Source organism: Triturus cristatus, chromosome 9 (genome assembly GCF_964204655.1).
Source record: "Triturus cristatus chromosome 9, aTriCri1.1, whole genome shotgun sequence".
Lineage (NCBI taxonomy): Eukaryota > Metazoa > Chordata > Amphibia > Caudata > Salamandridae > Triturus > Triturus cristatus.
The window spans coordinates 374,249,076-374,261,267 of record NC_140592.1 but is presented as its reverse complement, the minus strand read 5'-3'; the positions used below and the strand labels follow the sequence as shown (position 1 = coordinate 374,261,267).

Below are 12,192 nucleotides of genomic sequence, written 5' to 3'. Positions count from 1 at the left end.
GCACGCATTTGCAAGAGCTTAAGCTATTGGCATTGTAAATGACAATGCATTTTATTTATCTGTTTTAAAAACAACACATGAATAAAAGGTATTGTCATTTACAATCCCAATAGCTCAAACTTTCGTAAATGTGAGACCCATTGCATTGCAAACGCTTGTTTGTTTTTCCCTAGTAAGCCGAAGACTCCTGCAAACTAAGAGGTCTCCTTGTTAATGGACTGTGTAACATTGAGGGAGCAATGTTCTTTCTAGACGCATGGAGTGTGAGGTACAATGGTCTGTAGAGGTGTGGCAGGGCATCACACAAAGTGTCTTAATGGCAAATGTGGGTGGGGCGCACAGAAAGACTAAGGGCAAACAGGGGGTCCAAAGAAGGCCATCAAAGGGAGTGGCAGGACAGTACAGGAGAGGGGTACACGTAGAGGCTGATGCAGGGGAGGCATCGAACACACAGAAAGGCTGCAAGGGGTACTGAGGGGCACACACAGGTGCTGTAGCTGGAGGGCCAGTTTGCAGGGAAGCCGGTGCCACATACAGTGGGGAAAGGGGCAAAAACGCTCCATGGGGCTGGGCATGTTGGCAGACATGGGTTGCAGGGATTACAGGGCACACAAGGGCTTTAGAGTGGGTGCACAAAAAGGGATGAGGGGGAGGTAGTGAACACAAGGGGAATAGAGGGAGCTCAGGGACACAGAGTAGGGATGCAGGGGACACACATGGGGACACGCATGGGACCTGTAGAGGCGAGCCAGGGTAGGACACAGAGAGGCAACAGGAGTGACACACTTAAGAGTTGGATGGGTGCTGTGCGGCACATAGAGGGACAGCAGGAGCAAGATAAGAAAGAACTCACAGGCTGGAAGGTGACAGATCATACGGGGCTTCAGAAAAGAAGGTGTCACATACAGGGAATATAGGAGAGACAGAAGGCACACGTAGGTACTACTGGATGTGTGGGGCCCTCAAATAAGAGCTACGGGGGCAGGACAGCACACAAAAACTGCAGGAAGACTGTAGACACACCAAACATCACAAGTCCTCCCAAACAACACAAGTCAACAACTTAATCATCACCTCCCTCCAACCAAGATCATACCACCATCATATGTCCACATTACCAACATCATACATCCACTCTAAAAAGCTAGCTAACAGACCTGTTGTCATACATAGACTGTCATACATCAGCACACCCATTATATTACTTCCACACAACCAACATCCTAATACCAACATCACCACCATCAAATGTCAACATACAACATAGGTCCACATTGCCTCCATCAAACATCCACAGAACTGCCACAAGATGCCAAAAAGCCCAAACCATACATCCACACAATGAACATCATACAATAAAGCCACCACCAAACACCAGTAGACCCACAACCAACATCATAAGCCAATGCTGATGCAATTTGATGCCAACATAGCTTAACATACCCACCCTCATACCTGAACACACACAACATAATACACGCACACAACTAAGATCATACATCGTACATCCACACAAGCAATATCATAGTCAACTCATCTACCGCCATATGCCAACACTCGTCACCATACTGCCACAGAGCTAACATCATACTCCAATAGAACCACCCTCATAGCCAAATGCACCAACCTTCACACAAGCAATATCATACTGCAACACAAACCATCATAAAACCACAAAACCAATATCTTGGGTCCACAGAACACACTGTACTCCAAAATGCCCAACACATTTACTACAAGATCATATACCCGCACACCAAAAACAGGTCCACACAATCATCATAAATCCACACACCCTACATCACACATTAACACACAATCTATCCTGTGCTCAAACAACCAATAACATATATCAGCAAACCCACCCCCCCCCCCCCCCATGCAAAAAGATCACAGATCTGGGTTAAATCCATCATTTTTTTGCATGCCACAACATTCCAGTTTGCTTGATTCTTGTCCAGGGAGGACCTGGCCTGGCAGTTCAAGCTGGACTATTCCCATGGGGAGCAGAGTCAAGAATGATTTGCATATGGCTGGGTCTAAACTGGAATGGCTTGGCGTGACAAAACAATGGATTTAACTCAGATCTGTGACTATGGGTGAATGTTTTATTTGTTCAGCATTACGTCCATCATCTGTTCTTTTTGCAGCAACCCCCTATAACATGACAGCAGACCCACCTTCATACACGTCAAGCCACGATCATAAGGAAACACACTCAACATCAAATATGCCCATTAACCGATCACTACATGTCCATATAGCTACCAATAGGTCTCAAACACGCAACAGACCGGTGGTGGCTGGTCATTTTATAAAGTAGTAGAGCTATCAAATGAAAGGTCATAAAACGGTAGTCAAGACACATACAAACAAACACTCACACACACGCTCACAAAAAAAACACACACTGGTGCATGCTTGCAGACAGGCACATACACCACATAAGCATATTCTCACTCATACACACTACGTAGAAACTTACCTAGGGTAGTCCTCAGTGCAGTTTCCTCTGCACATCGATTGTCAACTTTCAGAACGAACAAACAAAGCGCCTGAGCGAGGCTCACACCCTTATGCCCAATTAGAAGCTCCAATTGGATGTTAGGCTGTCCTTTTACCTTCATCCTGGCTTCTGATGGTGCTTAAGGGGGCATGACTGAGAGGCCCTAATTCACCATTATCGGACCTGCTGCACTGCCTGACGCTAGTGCAGCATGTGAGATATTTATTGCGTCTGTGAAAGGACGGGCTGTAACAGCCCATGCTTAACACATGCGCAATACAGCCCTGGGAGCCCTCTGCTGGTGCAGGGTGATATTGCAGCTTTTACATGTAAGAAAATGATTGGTGAGATAGTTTCGTTACATATTAAAGCTGTAATATTTAGAGAAAAAAGATGCAGGTGCGACGTGATTGTGGGGGGGGGGGGCGCTGCCCTTCTGGCCCCAATGGAGATGCCGCGCCCCTGCCACTTGTAAATAAAGGGACCCCCTCTGAAGGCGTATAAGGTTTAGGAGTAAGAGGGGAAAGCTAAACAACTAAATAAAGAACAACTCCTCTCAGACCTATATTACTTTACCTAGGAATATATCTATGCATGGGTTAATCACTACATATAATGCATACATATTTTACACAATTAGATACATAAGTACAGTCTTTTTGTTTTTTATAAAAATATTCTTTTTATTTTATTTGTTGATTTCCAATTGATGTCATTATATGACTGTTATAAATCAGTCTCCATTATTTTATAAAACAGTACAAATCATTTCATATTCGAAAAAGCACAACTTTTTATAGAAAGAGTTTTTTATATCTAATATATACAAATAGCAACACCCTACTCAAGAATGCAATCAATTCTCAGACACATTCGTAACTCTGACTCACTCTCAATCACACAAAACACATATACTCAATGGGTTCAAGGAGCATCTAGATATAAAGACATCTCCAATGTTTGGTTTAGATGACAACAACCTAAATAGGTCAGGGCGCACGTGGTCTACGCGCGTTTCGGTGGAATAACACAACCATGGACCACCTTCATCAGGACCTCGCCCAACTAGGGTATAGTGTCATCAAAATTGTACAAAGTAGGGGTACTATTTAGGGTTGAATAAGATACTCGTAATCCAAATCCATCTTAATAGGACGAATTGAGCACGCCAATTCTTTTTCGTCAAGAGCAAATACAAATTCTAATAGCACGGAATAGTTAATTTCACTTCTGTGGCGCTAATTCAAAGGATGAACACAATTTTCTGTACATCAATTCGATAATTATTTATGTATATTGCAGATCAAAATTTCACGCACTCAAGTGCTAGACCATTTATTGAAATATGTAGATGGCTGATAATATAGATTTTTATGGGCCCTCCGGGCCGAAGCCTCCTCCTCTCTTGGCAATCGTATCTCTCTTGGATCCAACAGCGTTTCGTAATGCCGCCCCTGCCAGACAATCATACAGCCACATTTATACAACCACCCACACCAACATGCTTGCAAAGATCGATCATGAAATGCCCCTACCTATCATAACCATTACAACATACTCATGATGTTTGCAAAACCAAGAATACATACCCACACACAGCAACCAATGCATCTAAATACAGCGTCAAATGTCCAAACACACCATCATGCAGTCATAGCCATACACCATCACCCTACTGCTCAATATCCAATCATCATCATACACACACAAATCCAGCATTATACACCAGCCATCATACAGCCACACACTTAGCACTTACTATTAGCCTACAGTGTCACTCCAAGAACTATGTCACACCATCATTCATCCTTACACAAATACTATAAACCATCATCAAGGATTCTCTCAAACACACTGCAGATTAAGCTTTCCAAAGTAATGACCGGGTGGAAGATAAGGTTGACAGGATTGTCATGGGAGGTAAAGGTTTTTAAAATTTCATTAGGAGAAAGCAAAAGAAAGTCTTTCAAAAACTGAAGTAGAACGGAAATTAAAGTTGAGAATTATGGTTATAGTGTCTTCCACAATAAAAAAGTTACAAAATTTCCAAATTAAAATACTATCAAAATACTACCACATTCAGCTTATGACTCAACCCTTGTGCTAACTCCCACCCCTGTCACTAAATGAAAAGGTGTGTATGTATAATATGTAAAATGTTCTACGCAATATGAGATATCTTGACAGTTGAAAATATGTTTTAAATGTACCCAAAACATTAAAGCCATTTGACCAATTTGCACAAACATTTGGCATACCCTTAATTCCCTCGTTTCTTTAAATTTGTGCAGATCTTTCATGGGCAGGAGGTAATGTTTAAAGCAGGGAATGTTAAAAAAGTGACCATTTGCTTATTTTGTGTGGCATCCTCAAGTGACTCCACATGAAATTCAGCAGACATTTAGCATGTTTAGTCTTCTGTTGGCACAGCATGTTTTGTGCTGATCTATTAGGATGGGCAAAATTAAAAGGGCAACAATATTTCAGATAATAACTTTGTTGCTGATAAAAATCTTCTAGAAATTTGGCAGTCTGTTAGCGAGTTAAGTAACACACAGGAGACGCACATTTCATGCAGATTTGAGAAGTGTCAGCAAAGTTCAAAGTAGTGGTCAAATAATCACAGATTTGCTAAAAACTTGCAGTTTCATGGATCTGTATTAAACTTTGCAGAGACTTAGCATGTTTAATTCTGTGTTATTGCTATGTATTGCATTACAGGTTGCAATTCACATTTGTTATTGCAAAAGGCATGCAGGGCTCAAGGTGAACAAAAGCATGGACTCACTTCCCTCATATCTCGGTTTAGCACTTGTCTTTTTTTATTTCTAAAGCTTATCAGCAGCAATTCCTTCATAGGAGTGGAGGACTGTTGCCCCCCTTCCCCTGCCCCCACTCTGCTGTGCAGAAAGCATGATTTTATTACCATTTTATTTTTTACTCTCTGCCAGCAAATGGATTATGGGGGCTGGGCCAGTGCATCACTGCTGCCGATTGGCAGCAGTGAGGAGTGCCCACTTCAGTTTGAAGTGCACATGTTGGTTTGGCCAACTACCTTGCTACGGCAAACCAGACATGCGCAATTCAAACTTCTCCAACCCAGCTGTCTTAAACAGCAGGGTTGGAGAGCAGGCACAGGGCTCCAGTGCCTTTCGGAGCGAAGATACAGCCCGCTCCAGCAAATCCAGACACTTCACTCATGCTTCCTAACAGTATAAGAGCAGTGTCTTGAATGGATAATGGAGTTGGTTGTGGGACCTGCCTTGCACTCGGACTGAGTTTTAAAAATATATATTTTATGCGTCCCTCGCTCCCATTTAAATCTGTAGTAAGTGCAGTCGGTACTGTGTATTACAGTGCGAGTACAACCAGTCTCTGGGCACTGTGACTGTTACTCATACAGCCAATGTAGAAACTCAGAACCGTCTGGATTACGTTTGAGGACAGTTGATTTTTTCTTTCTTTTCAGATTTCAACTATTTTGAATAAAATCAGTTACTGAAAGTTTCATAAAGAACACGCCCTGTTTTCATTGTATTTTTACATTATTTCCACATGGTTCATATTTTCACTGGTTGGAAAATGGTTAAGTTACAATAGCTCAAAAAACAAGAAGAGGAGGTGGTTTTAAGAAACTGATTTTTCATTGGCAGTTTCACATACTGTAGGAACAGTAAGCCAGGAGCAAAGGGTGCCAAAGGACATGGCCTGGCACACAAAACATGCACTTTGCATCTAATGGTCACAGTAAGAACAGCCTGTGATGTGCTCGCAAGTGTACATGTATGCTAACCACACAGCCGCGTGCCACCGGTGCCAAAGGTCCTTATTTATATATAAGCATAAAATACCTCCACGTGACGACTCTTAGGAAGGATCCGTTCAGCCCAAAACTTTGGGTGCCCGGCAACATTAGTCATCTTGCAGGGTTCTCCCTGAAATGTATGTTTGCCCTCTAGATAGATGCACTGAAGCGCACAATGGAAGGTGCAGAAAATGTCATGCTTTGTCTGTCCAAACGTTCCTATTTAGGGCTTTTAAAATCCAGGAGACTCTCAGTATCCACAGCTTTCAAACTGTCTCATCACCCACAAACCACAGGTATGTGCATAAGGCAGTAGAAATATTAACAGAAATATATTTTAAGCAAATAATAGGGCACGGGGCAAATAGATATAAGCAAATGTGGTTTAAAGTGAAGAGCTGCTGGTCTCGGCTCAGCATCCTTTCTTTCTGTGCAGTGGGCCATAACTATTTTGGGTGCCCATGTTGGAAACAGCTTTGAATTTATGATCCAATTGCAGCTCTTATATGCCCTCTTTGGCCGGGTCACTGACACTGCACAGGTAGACTGGTCTAAATTCTAAATGTGTTTCCACCTAATATTCAGGGATTGGAACGTGTAACTTGAATACATCCCCGCCCTAACCCCTCATTCAGTTCAAACTCACTCACTACGCTGTAAGTGTTCAACAGTTTTCCAACTCACCACTTTTAGAGTCCACCAGCCGCCACTGAAGCTTATTACTACATCCAGTGTCCCATGTAATTTTGTCCATGTTAGTTTGCTTTTTGTTGCATCAAATATTGTTCTGTTTTTTGTCTTTATACGGGAATGTGTTTGGAGGGTATAGTGGGTTGAACAAAGTAAACTGAACACAGAAACCATGGAAGTTTTGGGTCTTAAGGTCTTGTTAAAGTATGTGTTGGTGGTGTTTCACAACATGGCAGTGGGGTGTGTTCATGGTAGCTTGATATTGTATGTGCTAGCGGTAAGTGTGTTGTGGTGATGGCCTTTTTGTCAGTGTAGTTGGGACCCTGTCATCTAACTGGAAGAGTCACCAGGTTTAGTTTCTCCTCCCTCACTATTTTCCTATCCAGGCCATGCTGTGAGTGTTGTGTTCTGTGTCCTACAGAGCATGAGCTGCTTTCACTCCATGCAGCAGATCATATTCCCGATTACTTCTTCAGTCAGGGTCAATTTGAAGTGGGGTGTAGGTAGGTTCTGAAAGCAAGAATGTTCCCATAGATGCTCTATAAATGTCTTTCTTAGTGCCCTGGCTTCTTCTCTATGCAGAGTTATACCTCAAACTCCAGCTCATTTTCAAACCCATCATATCCACTGATTTAAAGGGGGGCATGGGAAACTTAAGGGCCACGGCTAGTTACCATTTTGCTAGCAGCAGCACCAAATGAATAAATCAGAAATCTGGGGCTCATCTTAATAGTTCTGCTGCATGCACCGTGGCCGAATAGGCGGCATTCGGATGTTTGCAGTTTCCAGGTGATGAGTTATCCCATCCTAGTAATGAGCGAGTTTGGGGGAACTTCACACACTGTAAAATAACCCAGTATCATTCAGCAAGCATCTGGGTCAATGCCAATATCCTATTTAGTCTTATAGTTGTCAGAAAGTGAATAGTGTATATTTAAAGCAGACACTCCTTGATACTTTAGGGCTTATAGATTAAAACTTGTCAATAGTCTGTTTTATCAAATTCCTCGTCTATGTCCACTTCCAAATTAGCTTTAAAAGTGTTCAGGCAGGGTTTTGTCATGTGTGCAAGTGCCATGTCACAAGTGTCTTCACGTGACCACTGTGTACAGCAATAGCAGCACTGCCATGTATTTGCGATTCTGAAACTGCTCCATTCCCCTCCATTTGGATGCTGTTTGTAGTGCACTGTATGGCAGAAATTGCCCTCTCTGAAGGCCTCGTTTTTCAATGAAGTCTGGTAGAGCCCTATTGGTGTCTACCTCACAACAGTACCCTGTCGTCACCAGTCCTACTTATGTCCATGTGCAGAACTGATTTGCTGTGTAAAAACCCAAAGATGTAGACCTCCTAGAGGGAGGCTGGTGCCTAAATCTGTGCAGGACGTAACCTGACCTGGCACCTCCTCAAACAATTCACGATTACTGCAGCAGTCAAGCTAGGCTTGTATCCATTTATCAAAAACAACAGTTGATGGACAGAATACAGAACAATGTCATACATTCACCCCAGTACAGAGATCTGGGCCTAAATCCATCGTTTTGTTGCTCACCATGCCATTCCAGTTTGAACCCAGCCATATGCAAATCAGTCTTGACCCTGTGCCACATGGGAACAGTCCAGCCCGAACTGCCAAGCCAGGTCCTCCCTGGACTGGAAACAAGCATCCTAGGACCGTCCATCATCTCCTTGTGTTTGCTTTGCTTGCCCTAAGTTGGCAGGGTATGCCCAGACGTGGGTCCCTTGCTCACTTTGACACTGGATTCAAGCTAGCATGACTGATGAGGGCTGTTAGCCTGAAACCGGCCCCAGGATGCTGGTTTCCGGTCCAGGGAAGACATGGCTTGGCAGTTCGGGCTGGACTGTTCCCATGAGGCACAGGGTCAAGACTGATTTGCATATAGCTGTGTCTGAACTGGGGTGGCAAAGTTAGCTAAAGAACGATGATGGATTCAACCCAGATCTGTGACTGGTGGTGAGTGTCTGGAAAGTTTCAGCGCTCCATCCATCATCTCCTTGTGTTTGCTGTATCCATTTATCGGCAGTTTATTTGTCAGTCTGAGTGGAAAAAAGTCCCTTTGTTTCCTTAAGCTTCTATTGCTCTTGAATATTTTGAGCTGTGTTCAAATATGCCAAGGGGGCACAGTTAAAGGGATGGGTCCAAAAAATTGATCATTTACTTATAACTTTGGCACGGTTTAACGAACCTGCGTAAAATCTTGCAGGATGTTAGCGAGTTAAGCTCAGAGCAGGGAGTTCTGGATTTAATGGGGCCACAACCAAAGGTTAGAGGGATGTTATAGATAGCTGAAAATGTCAGTTAAAACATACCATTTTAATCAAACAAAACGACTGAAATTCACCAGTTATAGTTATTTCAAGTAACTATAACTTGCACCCTCGCCATGCAATAATTGCCTCACATATTACATCACTCATCTCATGTTCTATGACATAATTGATAACATCACTGCAACATCTGAAATAACATTATTGATGACAACACAGTGCATGGCAGGGGTGCGAGTTATAGTTACTTTAGGGCATGAGGTAAAGTTACTTGAGTAATTTGTAACTGGTGAATTTCAGTGGTTTTGTTAGTTTTAAAGGGTATGTTTTAACTGACATTTTCACCCAACTATAACATCAGTTTAACCTATGGTCTTTAAGTGTAGATATATAAATTATATATAAATCGGTGTGTTTGTGTTTACCTAGAACCCCTAGAAACTGATCCTGAGACCATCCTGGTTTCTAGGGTGCCAGGATGAGACCCTATAATAAAGCATGCCACTAATAAAGTGAGTGAGGGTCTTTCTGCAAAAGAGATGCATGTTTGGCTACTAACACTTCATTTAGGTTTACAGATCATCGCTCTGAGGACAACTTTGTGATATATTGGTTAGGCTGGGAGGCAGTATCCCCTGACCTATCTTGGTCCTCGCATCCCCCTCCGAGCCCCCTTTTTTTGTATATGTGGGAATTTTAATTACAATCAAAGTATCTAAAAAAACTATATAGGATGTATATTTGCACCGGGGACATTTAAATTAGTTTCAGATCACAAATCAAGGACAGGCTTTTATTTTACTTTGGCAAGGTCAGTAGATCCTCTCCTTGGTGCTAAGGCAAATCTTATCAAGCATGTGAACCTATGCACTGCTGGTGAAATCAGTGTTATGTGGTAAGTACTGATTTATTCTATCATACCGTTAGTGTACTTACTTTTGCAGCTGTGTAATCCACAACCTTCTTAGTTGTCAGGTCACATTTGTTTCCGACCAACAGCTTATTCACATTGTCACTGGCATATCGATTTATTTCTTCCAGCCACTGGTGCACGTTGCTAAAAGAGTCCTTGTATTGCAAAAGGAAAGAAAGAAAACAGAATAGTTAAAATTCGCCTAGGAAATCTGGACTTCTAAGACTCTCTATATAGTAGGGTGGGTAAGGCAAGAATTAAGGAGATCAACGAGGAAAATGAAATCAAAGAAAGGGCAAAGCCGCCACCACGGTTCAGAAAGAGATCTGCTTTTGTGCATTGCAGTGAGATACTGGAGAAAATGTAAAGGTGCCCATCAGGAAGCTAAGCAACTCACCCATTAGTATAGAATGGAAAACATATAACCAGTAGAATGAAAGCACCTGGTATCTTTTGCATTTTTGTTAGAGAAGCTAGTCAAGTATATGAAATTTAATCCAGCGCTGGTGCTCCTCCAACAGAGCCGCAGGGACACACACAAACGCAGGTTGCCAAACAAGAGGTTACAACAATATCTGTCAAATGTCCTTTGTCCCTCCTATGCTCACTGGAGTAGCTGAAAAGTTTCAGAAGAACTTGTCCATTTGCACAAGATTAATTTTTGGTCTCTTCCCTGTTTTTCTTATTCGTCTGTTTACTGGAAGCATGAGTTACATTATTGCGCCTGCTCCCAGTAAACCGCAGAGGGTTTATGAGAAGAGAACAAATATCCAAGAGTGGCTCTTCTGCAATGGACCCATGGAATTGAAACGTTACTCCAGTGTGGAGGGGTCAGTTAGAGGAGTCCATAAAAATTAGTGCAGCCTCCTCTTTGTATCAAGCATTCATAGAACCTCGATTCCCCGATTTGTTGTATGTTTGATTTCAATTATGGATTACATCTTAGAGCGGAGTCTTCGCTTAGGAGTTGTAGGTGCATATTTTTCTATGGAGAAGCTTTGCCATTTGGTGAAGAGAGTAAAGGCCCTTGTGTCAAGAGCTGTCATGGAAATAAGCAGGTTGTAGTGTTAGCTATTCTTTTTCTTTGGGAGTTTGGTCCTGAAAGTGGGGAGGATCAAACCTTTCATTATAAAACGCTGGTATTATTAATCAAACATTTTCCCTTCACATAAGTCATCCCTTCTAATGGACAAAATACTGAGACTGACCTTCCTCAATAGACTTTCCGCTGTCACAGAAGTTAGAGGGGTTGTTTGGACCCAAATGCAAGTATACAGAGTGGCGCTTCACCACCATAGATCATTCACCCTGGTCACTATTATGACCAATTATTAAAGCTCTGAATTAGTGCTTAGAAACCTCATTGTAGGGCAGAGCCCTTAGAAAAGGGGAAGCGTGCAATCTTTGGAACTCGGGAAGCCCAACCACAAGACCCCTTAGTCTGTTCTCCATGTCAATGGGATACTCACCTTGCACAATGTATCTAATGCATTTTCTGTCTTGTGAACATATACCATGTCCTTATTTCTCCATGCTGGTCACAAACAGTTTTCCTCTATGATCATCCGCAGAACCATGAATGCTGATCCTCTCAATTGTCATGTTTAGCAACGCACTCCTTCATGCTTGTAGAGCTACGACTAGTAGTGGGCAATTACACCGGTACCTCAACTATAGCTGTCCTGATCACCATTGTACAAAGTGGAGTTCTTGCTTTACGTGCACAGAAAGAAACTGAGACATTATCACTTCAATAGGTGCATTCCACCACAAACCCACAGATCAAGAACTGCAATGTTTCCTTTTATGGACTGGACTGAGTAAGATAGAAAATTGTCTTTAAACTCGTGTTCTGAGATCTCACACATGCGCAGAGATATTATACCTTTTCTGAATTTCACAGAAATACCATGGTAAAGAACTAGGATCACAAGTAAGCAACTTTTCCTTAACCCAAAACCTAGATCAAGAACCCTGCAAAAGCCCTCA

The 12,192-nt window shown here is 42.4% G+C and overlaps 1 protein-coding gene across 4 annotated transcripts in view; it reads right to left on the bottom strand.

Annotated features, from left to right (window-relative positions):
- The window catches only part of LOC146797976 (ras-related protein ORAB-1-like), a 113,200-nt gene that overhangs the window by 16,797 nt on the left and 84,211 nt on the right, over nucleotides 1-12,192 (bottom strand). For all 4 annotated transcript variants that reach the window (XM_085625197.1, XM_085625198.1, XM_085625196.1 and 1 more), the window contains exon 6: nucleotides 10,227-10,358. In XM_085625197.1, coding sequence (XP_085481323.1) covers nucleotides 10,227-10,358 — 132 coding nt within the window. The remainder of the gene's footprint in view (nucleotides 1-10,226; nucleotides 10,359-12,192) is intronic.